Source organism: Copadichromis virginalis, linkage group LG8 (assembly GCF_057382275.1).
Source record: "Copadichromis virginalis isolate Kocher_CV1m ecotype Utaka linkage group LG8, C_Virginalis_male_GT1.1, whole genome shotgun sequence".
Taxonomy (NCBI): Eukaryota; Metazoa; Chordata; class Actinopteri; order Cichliformes; family Cichlidae; genus Copadichromis; species Copadichromis virginalis.
In genome coordinates, this window is record NC_140625.1 from 26,698,395 (window position 1) to 26,720,599 (window position 22,205).

Below are 22,205 nucleotides of genomic sequence, written 5' to 3' on the forward strand. Positions count from 1 at the left end.
TTAGCTGCAAATTTGACATCATTTGGACAGAGAGATTTACTGTGATATACCAGAGAGTTTGTAATAGTTGGGGGAGACCAGAGTTTGTTTTAATGACTATTCCTGGAGCTGGATGTTACACTTATTCCCAGATTATGTTTTAAGATACACCAGCGGCTTGGCTTTAAAGATGGCAATGTCCCAACATTTTTTTTTTTTTTTTTTTTTATTGTGGCAATCCCCAATTTTTCATTCTAGCTCTAATATATCAAAGTTTTACTGTGTCAAGAAGAAGATTTTCTGCATGCACACGTGCACCTTAAACAATATACACTACCTGGGGGGGAAAAAAAGTCCCCACTTGGATTTCACTAAGCAAACAGGTAAGAGCCTTCCACTGGATAATTACTGCAGTGAATAATATGTTTCAGCTGGCAACAGGTTATTTAACCCCAACTGATGCACTCAATAGCTTATTTCTTAAAGCACCATGTAGGAAGACACATCCCGTGTTCGTGGAAAAGATGTTATTCCACGTCTGAAGAGTTAGTCATTGGTGGCCCGCATCAAGTGATGAAAAAAAAAAAAACCTAAGAAAATCTACTGAAACAAATAAAACTGAGTTAATAATGCTGTCCATTAAACCTGGAAGGACATAGTGGTGAATAATAGTCATCTCTGAGAAATAAATGCAGTCAGAAACTGGAGGTTCATTAAACACTTGGTGAAATAAAATCATTGAAATCAGCAATAAAACTCTTGATTGTGTTTAACAGTGAAATTAAGAACATTTCCACGCTCACAGTGTAAAAAGAATTCGAGGGATTGTGACTAAACAGCTGTGTAGCCTTAAGAAAACCACTTATCAGTGAGGCTAATCAAAATTAAAGGCTTTAGTTTGCTTGGGGAGCATAAACGCTGGACTCTGGAGCAATGGTAAAGAAAACACTGTTTGGTCTGAATCCAGATTTGCCCTGGTCCAGATCAATGGATGCCTCTGGGTAAGAAGAGAAGGGGATAAAGTGGCGTTCCCATCACGCCTCGTGGCTACCGTACAAGCCAGTAGGGGCAGTCTTATGATGTGACCTGAAATGAGGTCAGAAAAAAAAGACCAGGTTTTTCCATTTTAAATGGAGTTTTCTTTTGTATTCGCTGCTGGCACAGACATACTCCAGGATGATAATGCCAGGATTAGTTCAACTCAAACAATGAAGAAGTGGTTCAGGGAGCATTTTCACTCATGGGTTTGATACTACAGATACAGGGATGTGCTGGAGAAGCCATTTTTTTTAGCTCCAGTCAGCCCAGTGGACCACTTTATCTAAAGCAAGTCAATATATTAAAGACTTAACTGGTCTTAAGGGTTAATTACAAAAACCCACCCTTTTCCAATTACGTAAGTACACATGTGAAAACTGTTAGAAGTGATACATTTGGCTCATTGTATGATGTCTGAAGCATCGCCCGCGGGGGTATTTCTTTTGGGGAAGAAAAAACAAAAAGAACTTTCTTTGTACAAGAACTCTATGACAAGTTTCATGAGAAATTCGAAGCAACAAAATGTCCACAAACGGAAACAATACAACTTTGTGTGCTTCCTTAGCAGAAAGATACAAAGTGGCCCGAACCAGAAAAAAAGAGAGGCCATCAGAGCCTTACAGGTCCTAAAACTGATGTCATGGTACTCTTAAGAACTAGATTGTAATAGCTGGGGAGTAGCACACATTTTAGCATAGCTGAAAGAATTAAAAAATGTAAGATGATAAATTTGAGTAATGGAGTGCAATCTGCCCCAGGGCACAGGAGATTTGGCTGCTTAAAATAGGCCTCTGAACACTTATGTATAGTAAACAGTCCCCAGATTTCATAAATCATTGTCACTTGTTAGTGTAGATAAACATTAACAATAGATAGTGTAGATGGATCCGTGTTTCTAAGGGACCCAGCATGTTTAGGCCATTGTCAGCACAATGCTTTTCCAAATCACACGTTATCATTCATTGCAAGTGCGATTGTGTTCCTTTAGTGAAAATGACTGCAGATTCTCTCAGAAATTGCTGTATTCATGTTTCACCAACTCTGTGTGTGTGTCTAATTGAAGTCCCCATGCGACAGCAGTCACACTCGCAGGCAAATTACACAAACACACAAATCTGCATGGTGCTCATTTACCAGATTAATTAATATTCCAGAAAGGTCACACACAAATAACTCAAACACACACACATACCCAGACCCTTCTGAGTACAGCTGACGCCGTTACCCGGCCGGTCTCTTTGAAATGGAACATCATCATGAACTGAAAGCCACATCAAGGGCAATATTCCTGCCAATCGCATTAGTGGCTCTGCTTGGCCGCGCTGTGAGTGGACACTCTCTGAGGATTGTCTGCAGTTCATGACCAAGACAGAGAAAGATGGGGATGTCAACAGACAAACACTGCTGTATTATTAGAGCAGCGGTCATGTGCCACCCTCTGTGTGCTAGCAGACAAACTGTCGGAGACTTAGAGGAGGCTGGAATCCCATCGCGTCTGTCTGGGAAATCTGGGTAAATGCTCTCTAATCCTGTTGATCCTCCACTAAAGCCAACACTTCCTCACCTGCCTGCCTGCCATGGGAGAGTAAGTACAGACCAAAAATAGGAAGGATATGATGATGAGCAGCGCTCTGAAATCACATAATTTATCATTTAATGTGTTTGCTTTCTCAAAGGCATTCAGGTTAAAGTAAAACAAACACTCGAACAGGAATTGCAAGTTTGAATCCACAGCAGTTGGCAGAGGATTTTGGATATGCGTAGGTGTTATTGAAAATGTTTAAAAAGGGTATTTGTGACACATGCTCAGAGAGGGAAAATAATAAAGGGCAGGGCAAGGTATATTGGACAGCAGTTGATGTCACACCCTGTAGTATATTTTTGTTTTGTTTATTTTACTGTAAATGGGACCATATATAAAATGTTCTGCTGTGTGTGAAACTAGTGAGTGAGAAGCAAAAAAACTCGGGTGAATTGTTGGCATTTCCAAACTTTTTTTTTTTATCAACTAAATATTATTATTATTACTTTAGCGATAGCGTTGTGTAAAGGTATTACACTTGTACAGTCCTGCAAAACTAAGTACGTCCCATTATTCAGTAACTTGTAAAAACCACCTTTAGCAGCAATGTTTTCAGGTAATGGTTTTCTATATGATTTCATCAGTTTCTCAGGTCACTGTGGAGGGACTTTAGCCCTCTTTTCTTTACAGTGTACATGAGTTCATCAAGGCTTGCAGACATTTGTTTATATCAGTTTCAATCAGGTTTAGGTGTGGATGGCACCACTGCATCCATCTCATAGGTTTTTCTGTTGTAGATTTGCTGCTGTGCTTGGGATGACACTCTTGTATGTCTCTGTTTGGCCCAAGCTTTAGCTGGAGGGCAGATGGCCTCAATGACTGCAAAACAAGCCCAGATCATCATATGTTGTATATTGTACCCAGACGTCTCTACTTTGGTCTTATCAGTCCAAAGGACACTGTTCCAGAAGTGTCGTGGTTTGTTCAGTTGTAACTTTGCAAACTTGAGCTCTGCCACCAAGAGGTCGTCGCCTGGCAACCCTTCCAAATAATCTGTCTTTTTCTAATTATACTCTCATGAACGTTAACATTTAACACACCGAGGCCTGTAGAATCTGAGATGTAGCTCTTGACCTTTTTTTGGCAGTTTGTTAAGCATTGAATGGTAGGACTATGGGGTGGAATTGTGTTAGCACACACCGGAAAGCTTCAGACCAGCAAACTGACAAAGCTTCTTAAGAGTCCTGCAAAATAATAACTGTTTTCATGTGACTACATATGTTTGTTGACCGAGTGTACAACCATTTAATGAAAACTATTTTAATGTTGCCATTTTATTTCTTTTTTAAGAAGTAATACTTCCAACTTCCATCTTAACAGCAGATCCCTGAGGCAGTTTGTGGTTTATGTCACTGTAATGTTGTGTCAGTTTCCATTTTGTTTCACTTTCTACCTCCTGCTTTAGTGGGACAGTCATTTTGGGCTTCATTCAGTAGAGCCAGACTTCTTTTTCCTCCTCTTTTTGTGAATGGACGATGCTATATAATTACCTGGGTTGAGCTTTCAGTGTGGTCTGCTCCGTCAGCTCCACACCCACTGAACACACACCCACACCCACACACAAAAGGGATACACACTTTTATGCACGCAGCCCACTTTGAGACTAGCCGAGATTGCTAATACACACGCGCGCTCCTGCACACATGCGCACACTTAAATACATGCCTCCCCAGCTGGAAGTGCGCAGCTGCTGCTGTTTACCCTGTCGGGACCAGAAAAACATCCTGTACAGTTCTCCGGGTGAAAACCTCCCCTCACATAATAAACACAAGCCCTCGGCACATTTTGAAGCTCCACTTTGGGTGGTTTCTGTGGCTGTCGAGGCAAAGGTCCCCTCCAGCAGTCTGGCTTGATGGACAGTTTGGTGTGTTAAAGATTGAGTAGATTCCTTTGGGGGATCATCATATGGAAAAAACATTTAGTTAAAAAGAAGCTGAAACTTTTTTTTTTGTAGCACATGACACATTATCAGGTTATCTGTTATCGCTGTCTGTGCTTTCTTTTTTATCTCGCCATCAAATGCAAAAAAAGAAGGATACAAGCAAAGGCTGACATCTGGATACCAAATCGGAAAGAATGCTGAGTGTATATGCCGTTCTAACAGAGCTGTGACATTTGCTTTCATCGCTCCATAGACATCTCTCTGGCCCGTACAGTTGTTTAACTTGAAGTTTAACACAAAGCTTAACTTTGAAAGAGGAAGTTTTGACTGCTGTTGTGTCTGGAAGAGCGAAGAAAAGTGGGCGAGGACACTCTGCGCTTTCAAATGACTGCTGGAATGTGGTCGTGTGCGAGCATGTGTGCTTTTGTGTGCCTGTCTCTGTCAGTGTTTATGTAAGTGTGTGTGTATGTGTGTTTATACGTGTCTATCTGCTGCCCTGTGTTTTGCAGTTGACAGTCACTAAAGCATCTAGGCTGGCATGTAAAAGAGATTCCTGTGCAGACAGAAGAATTTGTTTTTGCCGTTTTTGCCTTTGAGCTTAATAGCAGTAGTATCAGGGCAGGGCTGGATGACAAAAGAATATACAAAAGTTGTCCTGTGTGTGCGCCAAGTTTCATCTCTGTTTACTGTCTCTTGTAGCGGTGGCATTTCACAGCCCTCCAGTCACCATCAAGAAGGAACCGCAGAGCCCGGGCTCCGACCCCAGCCAGTCTTGTAGCCACAAACCGAGCTTCAGCTACCCCAGTGGAGAGCAGTGCCTTTATGCCAGGTATTTACTGTAGTGCATGTTTAGTCATGGATGACTTCACCCAAATAAAAACGGTGCATTCAACTTATCTTTATCTCACTATGAAGATAAATTCTTGGTTGAATCTGTCGAACTTTTAATATTTTATCTCTGGGATTTCTTCATCAACAATGCCATCAAACATCAAAAATTACCTTCATGATTATTCAAGACAATCCAGACAAAACGGTCTTGTTTCTTCAATATAGGATAGTTTCAGTCACAGTAAGTTTTTTGTACAACACCTTTAAAACAAACAAACAAAAAAAACCAATGGAGATCACAAAAGTAATAATGCAAAAAATAAAACGTCAATTAAAATAAAGAAAATATGATGTCATGTCACGAACTTAAGTGTTTTGAAGCTTGATATACAGGAAATCACTGCAAGCCTCATCCCCCTCGGGCAAACTGTTCAAAAGCTGAAGGGCAAAAGCACCGCCACCACCGTCGCCTCTAAATTTAAGCCTCGGCACGCAACAGCACAAACAAAAGCAGTGTCACCACTACTCGTGCTTTGGTGTTGTTTTTGGCTTATGGTTGACACATTAGAGAGCTGCTCTGCTCTTGACGTGCGCTCGACTCGCTGCAGTCTAATCCTGGTAGTAAACCTGAACAACACTGGAATAAGGATACAAGAAGTCAAAACAGGGAGGAAAAGTTTGAAGGTGGTGAAATTTTTCTGCAAACTTTCCAACTGTAGCAACAACTTCTCTGTGATGGTGTCATCTGTATCAGAGAGATCTCTGTGGAGGGGAATCAGCAGGCTGGCACAGACTTGTCCCACGTTGCACAAAATGGGAGACAACACCAAAGTGTGCAGTATACCAGCAGTCATTGCATCACTTTTGTAAACGCTGCCATGCATGATGATGACAATGGCAAGTCTTAAATTGCCTTTATCACATCTCCCAATTTTGTGAACTTGCCCGCTCAATGGGGCCAGTGTGGCTGACCTGGAATCAAAAGTGTGCAACCAAGTCCGCGGCTATAAGCATTTTTTCTGCTAAATGATGGGCAATGAGTAAGCACACCTCAAGCAATGAGTATTTGTGGCAACCGTAACAACTAATTTCTGCTGTATGAAAGTGGGGGAGGAACTCTGAAGTGACACAAAAGGATGATTAATTGCCTCCTCAGATATTTAGACATCCACTCTTACCAAAGACAAAATAAATGCTTATTTTACTTTTTCTCTCAACAAAAGTGTACAATGACCAAGCCCAAGTTGGTCAACCCACATGTAAACTCTTATCACACATTATTGACTGAATCCCTGCACATGAACTCTTGCTTTGTTTGTTGTATTCATTGAAGAAACAGCTCACCCCTGTTGTGACATGTGTAGTCATGCATGGATGTTTTTTTTGTCATGAGTGTATTCATGTGTTATTTGACTTCACAGTGCCTATGAGCAGAAAAGGGCAGCAGGAGGAGCAAAGAGCTCCTGCCCAGGGACCCCCGTGTCTCCCATGCAGCAGCATTACTCCCCCAAACCTGCCACGGCCGGACGGCCCGATGCTGGTTACATGAACCCAGGTGCCACCTCCCAGCCACTTCCCAGCAACAGTTACCCCATGAACGCCAGGTGACACGGCACTGAAATCTTACCATTGGGAATTCTGGATATTATGTTGATTTCTCCTGACGAATGCATCCTAAACTGCCTTATTTCATTTCCCAGTTCCAGGTTTCAGGGACCTTCAGGAGACCCCATGTGCCCTCAGTTCCCCCAACCAGCGCAGGCCTTTCAGCGCATGCCATCTGCCCCAGCTGGCCACTGCACCACTGGTGGAGGTGGGGGTGGCGGTGGGGGGCCAGGGGGCGGTGGTGGTGTTGGCTACCATCGGCAGCACTCTGACCCCTGCATGCCTTACCTGCAGCAAAGCTTTAAGCAAGAATACATGGACCCGCTGTATGAGCGGGCAGCCCATATGGCGGGGCCGGGTCATGTGAGTGGACAGGGACACGGGCATGGACACGGACACAACCATGGCCATGGACCACACCAACACCCACAGTTACACTCGCACCCACATCGGTTCCCACCAGCCCACATGATGGTCAAGCAGGAGCCCACAGATTACACCTATGAACCAGGTGAGCAATAATGACACTCATCTGTCTGAAACGCATCGTTTTAGCTCCTGTCCAAGGACCACCAGTAAAGACAAACCTGCTCTGATTGGTCAGGTGGAATTCCAAAAACAGGACAACACTGTTTAAGCACTTGCTCTGCTAACAAAAACATTTTAGCAACACTAAGACATTCTGACATCTCCAACTTTTCTTCTAAGTGATCCAAGTAATCAACACCCAATTACTGGGTGTTGATTAAAGATGTCAATGTTCAGGACTTAAGCAATGCCGTGGACTAAAAAATGACTTGAAAGTAACAGCTGCTTTAGTCAGATTTGTTCCACTGTTTAACAAATTCAACTGAAAAATATGTAAAAGAAGAGAAAAGCTTTATTTGGGACTTCATCCATCTTGAAATGCAGTGGATGTGACCACAGAGATTAGGCGAGAAGGAAACAGATGGGAAAGTGAGACACATTGTGCCAGTATGTTACATAGTGATGGAGATAAGGACCGTATAAAAAACCTTCTCTGCAAACAAGGCATTGCAGGCACAATGATAGTGTTTTTTTTGTTGTTGTTTTTTACTGGGAGATTATAACTCTGTTTGGCATGGACACAACTGTGTTTTCTTTTTCTGCGCATGTAAAGGTTTTGCACAAGAGCCAAAAGACACAATTGAAGAGTATGCTAAAATTCTTTTACTCTATTAATTTCCAAGACCTGGGTGGCATGTCCTAATCTTTTTTGTCTTTTGGTCCAGAAAATAGTTCACAACCAGTTAATGGTCATATTAAAAAGCATTGAGGGACTCAAAACAGCAAATATAGAGCATTTCTCCTTGTTAGACTGCTTGCGAATCAATGGGTTGAAAACCCTCCCCTGTGTACATTGCTTACTCTAGAACAAAATGTCCAAAAGGCAAACAAACTTCTTCACTGTATCTGCACTCCTACTCAACTCCCTCTTAGCCTCCAAAACTCCTCCTTTCAACCCTCTGACACTTTGCAGTGAAAAGGAAGAAAAAAAAAGTTTTTTTTCTGCTGTAGCTACACCCCTCCCTCCCTCCCTCCTTCCTTCCCTCCCTCCCTCCTTCCTTATCCCGCTCCCTCCCTTCACCGCTCTCTGTGAGAGAGAGGCAGAGGAATTTCATTGAGAAAATGGAGGGCACTGGAAAGACTAGAGTCCCCGGTGGAGTGCTCCAGGGTTTCATGTTGCACCAGCGGCTTCCTTTTTCTGCAGGCAGATGAACTCATAATGGAAAAATGAGCGTGGCCACAGTAACTCGAACCTCTCACTGGCCGGGCTTTGGGAGTGGGTGAGGGGAGGGAGTGGAAGGGTAATGGGGGGAGGTAAGGGGTGGGGTAGCCAGCTCAGGCACTTTAACAACAAGCACTACCAGCATTCGAGTATACAAAGTAGCTCTTCTGTTGGCTTCTCCCTAAATCTAAAATGAGCGAGAAAAGTAACACGTAGCATCCTCGTTCACCTGTATTAAAATGGCTAGAGGGCTGACAGCGGTCCACATGTGCTGAAAACGGCTGAAATCCAAAGAAAACAGAATTTCTGACTGTCTTGACTTGCTGTTTTTACAGTAACAATGACAAGAGTCACACAACCTTGAGAAAGAAATGGGGGAAAGTACCAAAGGATGTTTTTCTGTGGATAACTGCTAGGTGGAGGAGCAAGTTTTATTTGGTGGGGTTTCCTTAAAAGACTCTCTCTGATATGGGTTTTAACCAATCCAGAGGCTGATCTGACATGAAAGATCAAAGTTTATCTTTATTTTTGTAGACGATTATACAACAAGTGACTGGACTGTGTGCAGGATAATAGAAAGTGACAGGGGCCTAAAACTTGGATGTGATTACCAGTAAATTTTCTGCACTCAAGAACATGTACTCTCTCTCTCTGTTACTGAGCAGTGTTTAACATCTGTATTGAAAAGTCAGTCACTGGATCTCAGGTGGTCTAAAACAGCGGTCCCCAACCCTCGGGCCACGGATCGGTACCGGGCCGTGAGAGTTGTTGCTCAGGTGTGAAATTATGGTTTTCAGGTTTTTTGTAGTTAACTAGGTTTCCCTGGGTCTTTTCCCGTGTTGTAGTTGTGTGTCTTATTTTGAAAGGAATATTTACGGGTTACCATAGCGACCATAGAGCGCTAAGGGGCAGAGAGGAGGATGTTACTCTCAATGTTGTTGGCGCACTTCAGGAGGACGCTCCTAATAAAGTTACACAATTACACCGAGAATTCACGTTTATTATTATATTTACAAAATACCACAGTTTGTGTCTTGGTCGTATCATTTTATTTTGTTGTATTTATCCGTGACACCTTAAAAGTCGGTCCGTGAAAATACTGTTTGTCATTAAACCGGTCTGTGGCTCAAAAAAGGTTGGGGACCGCTGGTCTAAAAGAACCTTTTTCTTTTAACACGTCAATAAAAATCCAAAAGCATTCTGCAAACATTTAAATGGAAAATGATGTTTCTTTTAGGCAGCTGAATTGGAGTCTTCACGATAGAAACCGCATCCCAAAAATCTCCTAAGCAATGATTGAGGACAGTTGTTATTGCCTTTTTTTTTTTTTTTTAAGTGATCAAGTAGTACATGCTACATACTTGTCGATTGATCTTCTTGAGCTTCTTAATGTGCAGCATACAAAACCCAGCCATGCCAGCCGCAACATCTGCAAGGTTGCATACATACAGGCAGGTCTGAAGACATACTTTCCTTCAGTTATTTGTTATTTTCTGCTGAATTACAGTGTCACTGTAAGAAATTCTATCCCAAAATTTTGATGTCAGAAGCACGTAATGGAAAGCGAGTAATAAAAAACACCACCAGTGTTTTCTTTCACTTTGCACAATGTGAACAATGACAGTCAAATGCCGCAAGTATACAGTCTCATTTTAAAAGCCGGGTAGATAATGAGACTCGTAGTTTCACATACAAATTGGCATTCCATCGCTTAATCACTGCTATTGTGTTGAATCAAAGACGCAGAATGGTCATGCCACGGAGCAGACAATTAACCCCAGTGCTCTCACACCCAGTCTACCCATCAATCCCTGGTGAGAGCCTGCCATCTCTGGCAGACATATTATTTACAGTATGATCGAGCGCCGCTGCTCTGGAATGGAGGTTTGATTTTCCCCAGTGGCATCTTATCACAGTCGCAGAGCTGCAGCTGCATTCCCCAGGAGTGAGTCACGGTCAGAGCCAGAGGCAAAGAGCTGCACCTTTCAGTTTTATACACTTGCTTGGCTCATTGATACAGTTGACAGACTGTAAAAAACAGACAAACAAGCTCTTATAATAGGCAATGAGTCACCTTTTTTTGTATGCTTAGCCAAAGAAAGAGAAAAACACACAGACAAAGGTTAGTGGCTCGGTCACAGGAAATGGAAAACAATATTCTCACATTACATGTGAAATGCACTTCACAACTGTCCCAACTTGCAGAGAATTTTGCCGGAAGGTTTATGAAGAGCAGTGTAAAATCTATATCAGTGATTTGAGCGAGCCAACGATGTGCCCAGACAAAGTGCAGACACTGTATACTGTACCACTTTTCTGGTCTGGTGCAGGTGCTTGCTCATGGCCTAAAAATACCACCAGGGACAAGAGAAGTGATATGATAAATGCAGCATTTGCCCTTGCAGGTCACAATGATCCCACTAAATCCAGCTAATACACCCACTTTTCTCAAACAGGTAGTGCTTAGGAAAGCACATTAGCAGCCATCCTTGCATTTTAATTTGACTTGACACCTTACAGGGATTTCTAAATGGTACTTTATGCCATAATCTAAATGTCGGTTCAATTTGTTAACCTGTAGTTCGTTGTTTCTGTTACAGATGTGCCTGGATGTCCCTCTATTTACCATCACAATGAGGGCTACCCAAACTCCCAGCATGGCAATGAAGGTAATGTGAATGTTTTGCATTCTACTGCAATAATGCCCTTTAAAGGCCTCCAATAAAAGTTATTATGGAGTTAAAGGAATTTAAGTGATGTCAGTATACAGAAATTGCATGTACCCAATCTGCCCTGTCTCAAAAGCTTTATCTACTCTGGTTAGAGGTCTGCGGTCATTGGCTAACCGGCCTAGAGTGTGCGTGCTTCCATTGGCCAACCAGTGGTGTGTCTGTTTCCATTGGCAGAGGCTCTCGCCTCACCCCTGCCTCAAGAATCCCTGAATAAACATAAGTCTTAGAAAAAGCACACTATTTCCCCAGCAAAAAGGAAAACAAGCCCTCCCTTCTTTACCATTGTTTGCAAGACCATTTTCGGCAATTTGAAATCTCATTCAGATGCACTCAGCATATAAGATATCACAGGTCTAGTATACTAAAAGGACATTAATGTTGTGAGTTATTTTGGTTGAAATATATTTAAAGCTTGCCACTGGTTCCAGATGAACAACCTTGTTGTGCCAGGATGAAGTCCATTTGAAATACTGACACAATTCTCCCCCCTCGTCTCTTAGGGTATCTGTTTGAAAATGACTCCCGTGTGGTTCCAGAGAAGTTCGAAGGTGAGCCTGCTTACCACATATCCCCTCTGCATGCACACACACAACTTCAAATGCACAGCACACAGGTGTTACTTAGTGACAACAGGAAGAAAAGAAAATCACAGGAAACACAGTCACTTACTTCAATCTCTTACATGACTGATTCTCTGCCAGAAGTAAAAGTACCCCAAGGGTATCACTACAGTCGCTGTGGGGGGACATGAAAGGATTAACTCAACTATTACAATTTTAGTGAACCTTAACAAGTTTGAGAAGAAAGGTTAATGGTTTATTTAAAAAAAAAAAAAAAAGTAAATGGCTAAGCAGAAGAAAAAGAAATGCGTTTAATGATGGTCAAAAAGCAAGAAAGTGGTATACATTTGAAATTTGCTGCAGAAAGTGAATTGCACTTTAGAATCGAAGTGAACAGAGCAGCAATAATTATTATTTACACGTCATTTTAATGTTCACAGTGTACTGACAGTATGGAGTAAAACAACGTCTAGTTTTTCTTACACAGAAGCCAATTTTTCCCATTTTATCTGCATGCTAATTGGTTAATGTGGGGTCATGGTGGTTGCAGAAAATGAAACTGCTGGAAACCGAGGTACATCATAGTACAAAAAAAAAAAAAAAAAAAAGTTGGGAACTACTGCCTTACTGTCTATCATATTATACACACATCAGAAGGATCCCGGTGAACTCAGAAACTGAGTTAGTGGGTTTGGTTTCCTTGTACCCTCCAGGCAGGGCTCCTCTGTCACAGAAACAAGCTTTTCCCATGGTGTTGTTGGTTATTGATGCTAAGGGAGATTGAGTGAAGAGCCTGAGGCCGTCAGCACTCGTTGAACCAGTCAAGTGTGCAAGTTCTCTGAGAGACGACAGCAGTAACTTAGCTGTGCATCTCATGTTCCAACACCTGTGTACAACATATCAAGTACCTGGTAAACAACCGAGAACCAAACACCAATCAGTGTCCATTTACCTTACTAAGTAGTAAGCTTGATTTCTTTCTTTTTGCCCTGTACTGCCCCTTACTTTTATCTCTATTTGCCTCTAGTTCAACATGCTCTGGCTTTTTTAGCTGCAAGCTGACATTTATGGGGATTTGGGTTTACGTGAGTATGCAAACATGGGGGGGGGGGGGAATCAAGATTAGATGACCTACGGATGTACTTATCCTACTAGAATTAAGCCCCTTTTGGGCTGTTAGGGGTCAAATGTTTCTTGTTTGCACAGCAAGAAGTACTTTAGACCATAATTTAGTGATTGAATCTTAATGGTCGGATGCATTAATGTGCTGAAAATATATCAACTATCACATTAACTGGCTGGAGATAAACCACAGTGCACATAGGGCAACAAATCTCTAAATTCCTGGTTACATGAAATAGATGGAAAGCATTTTGACGCCTATAAACATACTGAGTACCTCTGTATTCCTCGTCCAGGTGAGGTGAAGCAGGAAGGGGGTGGTCTTTTCCGTGAGGGTACACCTTACCAGCGCCGTGGCTCTTTGCAGCTCTGGCAGTTCCTGGTGGCCCTTCTGGATGACCCAGGCAATGCCCACTTCATCGCCTGGACAGGCCGCGGCATGGAATTCAAACTAATTGAACCAGAAGAGGTAAGTCTGAACTGTAAACGACCTTTTTTTTTCTTCAATCAAAGATGGTGGGGAAGCGTTGTCTGTAGGCACTATAATCGACCAGGCTAGCCATCATGATGTCACCCACTGGTCTTACTATTTTAACCCGATTTGATAACAGAGGATGAATCAGACTGTGAAACCACACACTCATTGGCTAATGATTTGTAACTGAAACGGTATTATCTACTCTGGTTAGAGTCTGAATGATCATCCTTTCTAACTATTAGAATGACCATAAATTGCAAACAAAATTAAGGGGCTTCCACACCGAAAGCGATTCTCTCATTTCCCGTTTTTCTTGTTTTGTACTTGACAGTTGATTATAACCAGCAGACAGGATGTGGCTGCTTAGAAAAGTGTAGTGTAGTGTAGTTCCCACATCACATGTCTATTACCAGTGTCCTTCACCATCACTGGTAGTCACATGAATTTAAACTAACGACTAAGCCCATAAAATCATCAGGAAAGAGTTCGCTGGCATCCCAGTAAAAGTGAGTCAATGGTTGTTTCCAAGACTTCAATACAAAATGAAATTCTTTGAAACAAGAAGAGCCGCCCCCTGCTGGCCATTACAAAGAACAAAGGTTTAACCCTTTAAAATCGATCGGAGCAGGCACGCTCTGTTTTGCGTAACTATTTTTAAATCCTGGTAGCTCTGCAACCACGTAAGCTAGCGCAAAAAAATTTTTTGCATATGAAACCGGAGGAGTTGTACTTACATCTTATGCCATCAGCCTGCCCTAAGTCACAGTTTCCTTCCACATATAGCTTTGCAAAAACTGCATAAAAAGCGCTTGCAGGAACAAAAACATAATATTCAGAAACACGCTTTGCTGATCCGATCAGCTGTTTGTAACACTTCCTATGTTGGAATAGACGTCAGCGCGAACTTTCACATGTCTGCCATGACCTGCCCGAAACCGGAAGTGGCGTCATTTTCGCGGAAATGTAGTTTTTTACCATCAGGGCCTCATGAGCCTATACTGGTGTTTTTGAAAGTTATCTTTGACTTTATGACTTTCTGTGTCGTTTCTGGGATGCTTAGGACACATATTGCACTGCTGAAAATAGTTTATTTTGATGCATATGCTGTTTTTTTGCAAATTTGCACTATAATATTTATTTTCGTTTTTCCTGCAGTGTATAGAAATTGGTGTATTTCAAAAATAAAACTATGAAGACACTCAAAATAAATTTCCTGTGGTGGGAAACTATTTTGTGCAACTTTTTTGTATTTACAGTTTTGAGGGATAAGCCTCTTAAATTTCTCTAACTAGAAATATATGTTAAAAAAACAAAAACGATTTTCAATTTTTTGGTAGTTTACTGCACTTTTTTGCAATTTATGTAATTACTATGCACTTAATGCAGACATATTATTAAAATTTAGGCTGTAATGGTTATATTGATGTATAGCAACTTGAAATGCTCCCAAAAATGGCACTACAGCATGTAAAAATATAATATAAGCTCTGGCGGACTTGGTTCTATGGTAGGTCTTAAAGGGTTAAGGCACAGCGATGCTTGCTAAACTTTTTAAGGTCCAGTAGTCATGTCCATCTTTTACACTTTTGTTTACAGAAGTACAGGGGCAACCCTTCAGAAGCTCATTCGATCAGTGCTGCAGGTCTCTTCCTGTTAAACAGGAGTTCTTCCTTCCCACAGTCACCTAGTGCTTGTTCAGAGGGGACTGTCTGATTCCTGGGATTCTCTCTCAAATGTTGTAGGGTCTTTACCTTAAAGCACCCTGAGGCAGAAGGTGTTGCGCAGCACTACATAAACTAGATTTAATGCATCTTTGAAAATGGCCATACACAGATGCAGAGGCTGTCTAGCTCTTAAGAGAGACATCTTTATGTTTCAGTTTGCTAAGTTCCTTAGACTTTAATATCCAGTGAGTGTCAGACATATGTCACTTTGTTGGGTAACTTTAAAAGAAGTTCTAGTTTAACTGGAGCTTTCTCTGCAGTAACAATATCACTTTAAATGTTTGAAAAAAAGACTACTGCGATATAAAATGCATTATTTTTAACACATTACTGTGTGGCCTTGTCCACTGATATTACTGGTAGTGATTGTGACATTAATATGATAAGGATACTCTTTAAATAAATTTAGTGAGGGTTTGCTGTAATCTAGGTAGCACCTTCAATGAGAAGGGGGATTTGGCCACTTTCCTCATAGGCCTATTTTCTGATCCATCTTCCATTAGGCCCCCATACATTATTCAACACGCACTGGATTGATAAATGAAGGACAAGCACTATCACAGAAACATCCAACACCCCTGTTCTCTCTCACCTCCTCACATTTCTTAAGTCCAGACATTTTTGCAATGTTTAAGTCTGCAGTTTGATTGGATATCAGAGCGCCTCCATTTAGGTGGGCCCTAATACAGACAGGCCTATATTGTGTTTTCCATTATCTTTTTACTGTACATTAAAAATGAATGGGGTAAGAGTTTTACAAGCGCAATTAGAGCTGAGAGCGCACTCAGAGATCAAACGGGGCTGCTGGGCCACTGTGGGATACAACCTGTCTTCCTGAGTCATGAATATCAATGCCCCCCCCATCCCAAGCTTTACGGTTTCTTCCTACATCCAAGGTGTTTGTCAACAGAAAATTTATCCACTGTTGCACAATTCCTTGATTTATTTCCCCTTGTGTATGTGTGTGTGTGTGTGTGTGGTGGTGGTGGTGGTGGGGGGGGGGGGGTGTTAATGTGAGGCATTCATTTTCTATAAGAGGCAGAGCTGCTTTATCAGCCCAGGGTTCAAATTTTGGGCTGCCCCTGACAACCCGCCCTGACTCCTGTTTCACTGCAAACACTGTGGGACTCTGGTTGCATTCAAGTGGTAATGGTTACATAAAAAGGAAGTGAATCCACATGTGAGGACTCGCCCTGGTCTTGGCATGTTGATACTGTCGAATTTAATAGCAGAATGAAGTTTGGCTTGCTACTGAGGCCCTCTAGTGGGCAACCTGTGGAATTAACTACCTGTGTCCAACTATTAGCGCAAAAAGACTCGATCTTCTTGAAATGTAATTTGAGGAAGGTTATGTTTTACACTATTTAAAAGCATGCAAACACATTTTTAACTGATTTATTTCTTCTTTCTCAGGTTGCCAGGCTGTGGGGAATGCAGAAGAACCGTCCAGCCATGAACTATGACAAGCTCAGCCGTTCTCTGCGCTACTACTACGAGAAGGGAATCATGCAAAAGGTACAAAACGCAGCCAGCACTAAATCTACTGGGAACCAAAGTAATCCCACATAGGTTTTCAGTACAGCGCCTCCAGTTGTCAGAGGGCAGTCAAAGATGCACAAAAGTGCCCTTAATGTCAGTGCCTGATGCATTGGCAAGTTATTAAAAAATAGACCTCTTGCAACTTGTCACGTATGAATGTTTGCAAAGGAACCCCTGGATTTATGTCTAAGTACACTAAATACACTGATTTGCTTTGTTTTCACTCAGTAAAAGGCTGGAGAGGTGCTGATTTTGAGATTTGCCCTTTGTCTAAATATCACCACACACTGGATGCTCCATAAAAACAGGAACATAAACTCTCACACCAAATATTCCGAAAAGGCATCTTGTGCATTTGTCTGTGACAACTTAAGACAAAAAGTTAGTATCTGACGCCCTGGAATAGGAATATACTCGTGCACTCGTCTTGCTGGATAGCTAAAGAAAAGGAAACAGTTTGGTGTTCTCGTTCAAAGTGGGTATAACACATTTCCAGCACTTTTATATTTATATACATCTCCCAATTTTCTCTTATACTGAGTGCTTAGTCTCTGCAGCCCTCAGAGGCTACAGAAACTGTGAAATATTAGTTTACAAATGCATTCGTATTTCATTTTAAATAATCCTCCTCTCTCTCTCTCTCTAGGTGGCTGGGGAGCGCTACGTTTACAAGTTCGTTTGTGAGCCCGAGGCTCTAATCTCCCTGGCCTTCCCCGACAATCAGCGACCCAGCCTGAAGGCTGAGTTCGAGCGCTACGTCAACGAGGAGGACACAGTGCCTCTGTCGCACCTGGACGAGGGGGTGCCTTACACCCCGGAACAAGCCCCTCAAAACATGGGCCCTCAGCCCTACTCCAAAGGCTACATGTACTAAAGCCAGCCCCAACACGCCCTCCTTTCTACCCCACCTTCAGAGATGTTCCCATTGTACCAACCCACCATCATACATGCCCCACAAAACCCCATGCACCTCTTGCACATGCCCACCCCATCCTCTTGTATATAAGGATATGGTGTTTTTATTTTAAATTAATCGCATTAGGGATTTTTTTTGGTTTTGTTTTATTTTTAAGAGCTGTATTCCTCTCACATTCGAGGCTTATTCAATCCATAAACCTGACTGTGGTTGAAGAGATTGCTTAATAAATACTCATAATAATATTCAAACTGAAGTCCTGAGAATTCTTTAACACAGCTGAAAGCAATGTTACTGAATAGTGATGAGAATTTTAATCAAGTGTTTCTTAATTCAAATTAGACTGACCCGTTGTAGCCAGGTACTATTCGTCATTCAGGAGGGCAGTTTAAGGGATAGTTGTAAGGGTGGAGCTGCACCATCTGCTGCTAAAACTGGTTATGGTACCAACCAAGGTATGGCCGCATACCTTTGAGCTTTAAAAGATGATATTTTAGCATAACTGAAACATTCTGGTTCATAGTGGGGAGGATAACATTTGTGAGGTGGTGAAACGTTTTCGTTTGGAGACAGCAACACAAAACCACAAAGATGAGGGGAAAAAAAACAAACTGCAAAAGCTACCTGTTACAAGTTCAGTTGTAAAATGTCAACAGCTTTCTGGCTAAATGCATCATTTGGCGTTAACTAGCACTAAAACGATGCAAAGTCTCTACAGACACACTTTAAACCCAAAGAGCTTTTAACTGGAGGTAGCAATAACGATTGCTACCTCCATTGTGTGCCTTGAAATTCTGGCTTGCCCTTCGATGTGCCTCAGGCAGGACGTTTGAAAACCACTGCAGAGAACAAAAGAAGTCGATTACAGGTGTTAGGCACCAAATTCAAGAAGGCACACTAAATCATTGCTTACTAATATAATAAATGCCATTTGAACGTGATAATTCATCTGACTCCATAATGTTATCTTAAAGTGACTATATATACACTATTTAATACATACTATTTATGGCCAGCTGTATAGCGTAGTGGCAAGACTACACACCTTTGGAGTGGAGGATCACAAGTTCGGATTCCTTTCTGGGGGCATCTGTATCCATAAAATAAGTAAGGGTCGGTGAAACAACAAGTAGCTCACTGTTCCAACATGGTATGGCGAGGGGGAGCCAGGATGACAGGTCAGGGGGGAGATATCATCACCCTGAACTAAGATTGATTGATTGAATCAAATAGCTTGATTTAACTTTAAGTAAATTACTTCTAAAAAGTACTGGTAGGGTTGTGGACTTTGTCTAGCATACCGAGTCATGTCTGGGTCCATATCTCTGCAGCACACCATGGGTCATGTACTTGATTGATACACACAAAACTGATAAATTAACCAACTTGAAATTAGGGTTGCTAATAGATGCTAAGGCTAACAAAAAAAAGCAACTACTTTGAAGTGGATAAATAGCCCTAGAGAGAAAAAGTTCCAAGTAAGATCATATACAGTTGTGGTCAGAAGTTTACATCCACTCATCAAGGCACTGAATGGTAGTAATTTCTTTCAACTGTTTTCAGTGTGGAATAACCGTATAGATTACACAGACCCAACAAGAACTGGGTTCCTAAGTTTTAATTTATTTTGGGTTTACTCCAGTCCTCACCAGATCAAAATCATACATGCAAGATGAATTTTATACATACACTCACTGAAATCTTTTGTTTAAAGTGGTGCTGAAGGGATTACAATGTCTTTTAACTTGACAAGGCCATTAAGTTGTCTTAAGTGATCATGATTGGCTACAACTGGTAGTTTTTCTTTGCTAGCATAAACTGACTGCACTCATTGGATTGACCAATACTCCGAACAATAGGAAAGACCAAGGAACTCAGAGAAGATCTTTAGGTATTCTTCTAACCTTGGCAAACTATCACCCTCGGAGACGAGAGGAAATTACTTGGGACATTCAGGAACAACCCAGGAATCAACCCAGGCCTGCTATGAACTGGAAACTGCAGAACACCAGTGTCACTGTCCAGTGAAGTGAGTTTTACATCACCATGGACAAAGAAAGAAGCCACTTTTTCAAAATTAGCACCTTTAAGCTCAGCTGAAATTTTCAGCTGCCTACATGGACAAGACAAATGTGTTTTGGAGTAAAGTTTTATGGTCAGTTGAGGCAAAGACTATTTCGCCACAATGACAAGAGGTATGTGAGGCTTTCAAACTTAAGAGCACCGTCAAGCACGGTGATGGCAGCATCATGCTCTGAGGCTGTTCTCATGCCATTGGTACTGTTACATTGCACAAAGTGGATGAAATAATGGAGGAGGACTACCTCCAAATTCTTCAACATAACCACAAATCGCTCGATGGTTGAAAACTGGGTGTCCTAACAGGACAATGACCCCAAATATACATCAAAACTAGTTTGGGAACGGACAAAGCAGGCTAACATTAAGCTTCTGGAATGGCCTTTCAAAAGCCCCGACCTCAGCCCTACTGAAAATTTGTCGACTGCGCTTAAAAGCCAGGTTCACGCCAGGAAACTAACCAGTTTAAATAAACTGTGTTAAGAAAAGTCATTAAATATCGACAAAATTATGCCAAAAGCTTGTTGATAGTGAACAAAAGTATCTGGTCAAGGTGCAACTTGACATTTCACCAGATATGAAATGTCAAGGGGGATATGTATACTTTTGACCCTGTGTTTCTTAGAGAAAATCAAAAATAAATTCACATGCAACTAATTCTTGTTGCTTTAAAATCACTAAAGATGCATGCTATACAGTCGTTCCACTTTCCATTTTTCTCACCAGGCATTGTGACACTGTGTTGGCACTGATCTTCCAGTGAGTCTGAACATGTGTAAATTTCCAGCTAGATCCATAGAACAGTCTTCATTTTGTTTAATTAAGATGAATTGCCAAGATAATAAACTTCCCAACAAGATCATTGTGTATTAAAGTATGAGTCAGAGGTAGTGAGCAGGGCTGGAAGGAACTTGTAAAACCTCAGAGACCCCTCAGGCTGCTGAAGACAAGAGTGCATTACGCCTCTGTGTGCCAGTGGAAAGTCAGAGGAAGCCCTGATAATCATCTCCAGCTCTGAGGTCACAATGGAATAGGCCTGGCGTAGAAGAGAAATTAGAGTTTGATTTCTTTAAATTTCAAATCTCAAACAAGAGATTGGTGGTGTTGCATTTTAATTAAGTTTCCGGCTGGAAGTAGGTTTCTTTCAAGGATGCTTGAGAATTATTGCAAGAGAAAGACACTGCAAAGGTTACACAAATTTTGGAAATGTTCATATGTGGGCATTTTGAAGATTTAAAAAAATCCAGCTGGTTTTTGTTGATTCCTACCAGTTACATTTCTCACCTTGCTTAGTCAAGAGGAACACATGGAAGGTACTTAAAACTGGTCCTCAATCGAGGTTTGCCACTTAAATTTGAGCTATTTTTCTAGCATTTGTGAGCTCTCGAGACTATAAATATGGGAGATATCCACAGGGGCTGAAAAAGCATACGTTCTGTTAGAAATTAGAATCAAATCAGTCTGTGTCACAATCTAAAGCCAAACTCACAGCACAATTTTTCTATAAGCAATTTTGAGCATCAGTGCAGAGTGAGGAAAAACAAGCTACCCTGGATGTTTTTCTTTTTTTGCAACTCAGTGCAGAAAACCTTCTAAGTGCATTTTGGGTAAACCTTCAGAGAGTTGTCTTGTGTGATGTGTGAAACGTCTGTGTGACTATCTCCTGTACTTATGAAGTTATGTGAAAATGCTGGAAAAAGCAAATAAGGCAAAACTAGAAAGTACCACAACTCCTAAATATTCAGAGTATGAATTTTGCATGGTATCATTAAATATGGTTAAATATGGTAAAGTTATTGTACGATAATTGTAAATAATTTCTTTCTGAGGGAGTCAAGAGGGAATTCTTTTAGATTTGGTAGATTTCATATGAAGTGACCCTTAAAGTTTCCATATGTAGGAAATAACACATAACAGAACTGGAAAATGTCAGTAAGTAAGAAGTACATAGTGTTCACATGGATAATATCAGACAGTATACCTTGAAAACTGTGAATGACGTCTGCTGACCATTAGTCTGACCCTCAGGAATGGTGAGTACCATTTAACCACCTCCATCCGTTTCATCATCTGCAGTTTGAAAGCATAGAGTAAAAATGTATCCTGCAGTCCAACTTCAATTTAATTTTTTTGCTGTTTTTTTTTATTCACACTCCTGACTCACTAAAATATGGAAGCTTTTTTTTTTAAGGAAATACACTGACAATCAAAACAAAAGGCCGACAACACACCCAATGAGACTTTTCTTATGCCAAGGCCATTATATTTAAGTATAAGTAACCAATAAAGCTATACTAAAAACGAACTTAAAAAAAACATTTTTAAAAAGTAATAAAACAACAGCAGCAAATGGATAAAAAATAATAATAATTTAAGGAGTACTTACTA

At 41.3% G+C, this 22,205-nt stretch overlaps 1 protein-coding gene across 2 annotated transcripts in view; it reads left to right on the forward strand.

The window, feature by feature from the left end:
• The window catches only part of etv4 (ETS variant transcription factor 4), a 36,471-nt gene extending 18,488 nt beyond the window's left edge, over nucleotides 1-17,983 (forward strand). For both annotated transcript variants that reach the window (XM_085466830.1, XM_085466831.1), the window contains exons 5-12: nucleotides 5,181-5,310; nucleotides 6,734-6,916; nucleotides 7,013-7,428; nucleotides 11,268-11,336; nucleotides 11,900-11,947; nucleotides 13,378-13,550; nucleotides 16,697-16,798; nucleotides 17,469-17,983. In XM_085466830.1, the coding sequence (XP_085322956.1) occupies nucleotides 5,181-5,310; nucleotides 6,734-6,916; nucleotides 7,013-7,428; nucleotides 11,268-11,336; nucleotides 11,900-11,947; nucleotides 13,378-13,550; nucleotides 16,697-16,798; nucleotides 17,469-17,696 (1,349 nt within the window). In that variant the 3' untranslated portion in view covers nucleotides 17,697-17,983. The remainder of the gene's footprint in view (nucleotides 1-5,180; nucleotides 5,311-6,733; nucleotides 6,917-7,012; nucleotides 7,429-11,267; nucleotides 11,337-11,899; nucleotides 11,948-13,377; nucleotides 13,551-16,696; nucleotides 16,799-17,468) is intronic.
• Nucleotides 17,984-22,205: the final 4,222 nt, after the last annotated feature.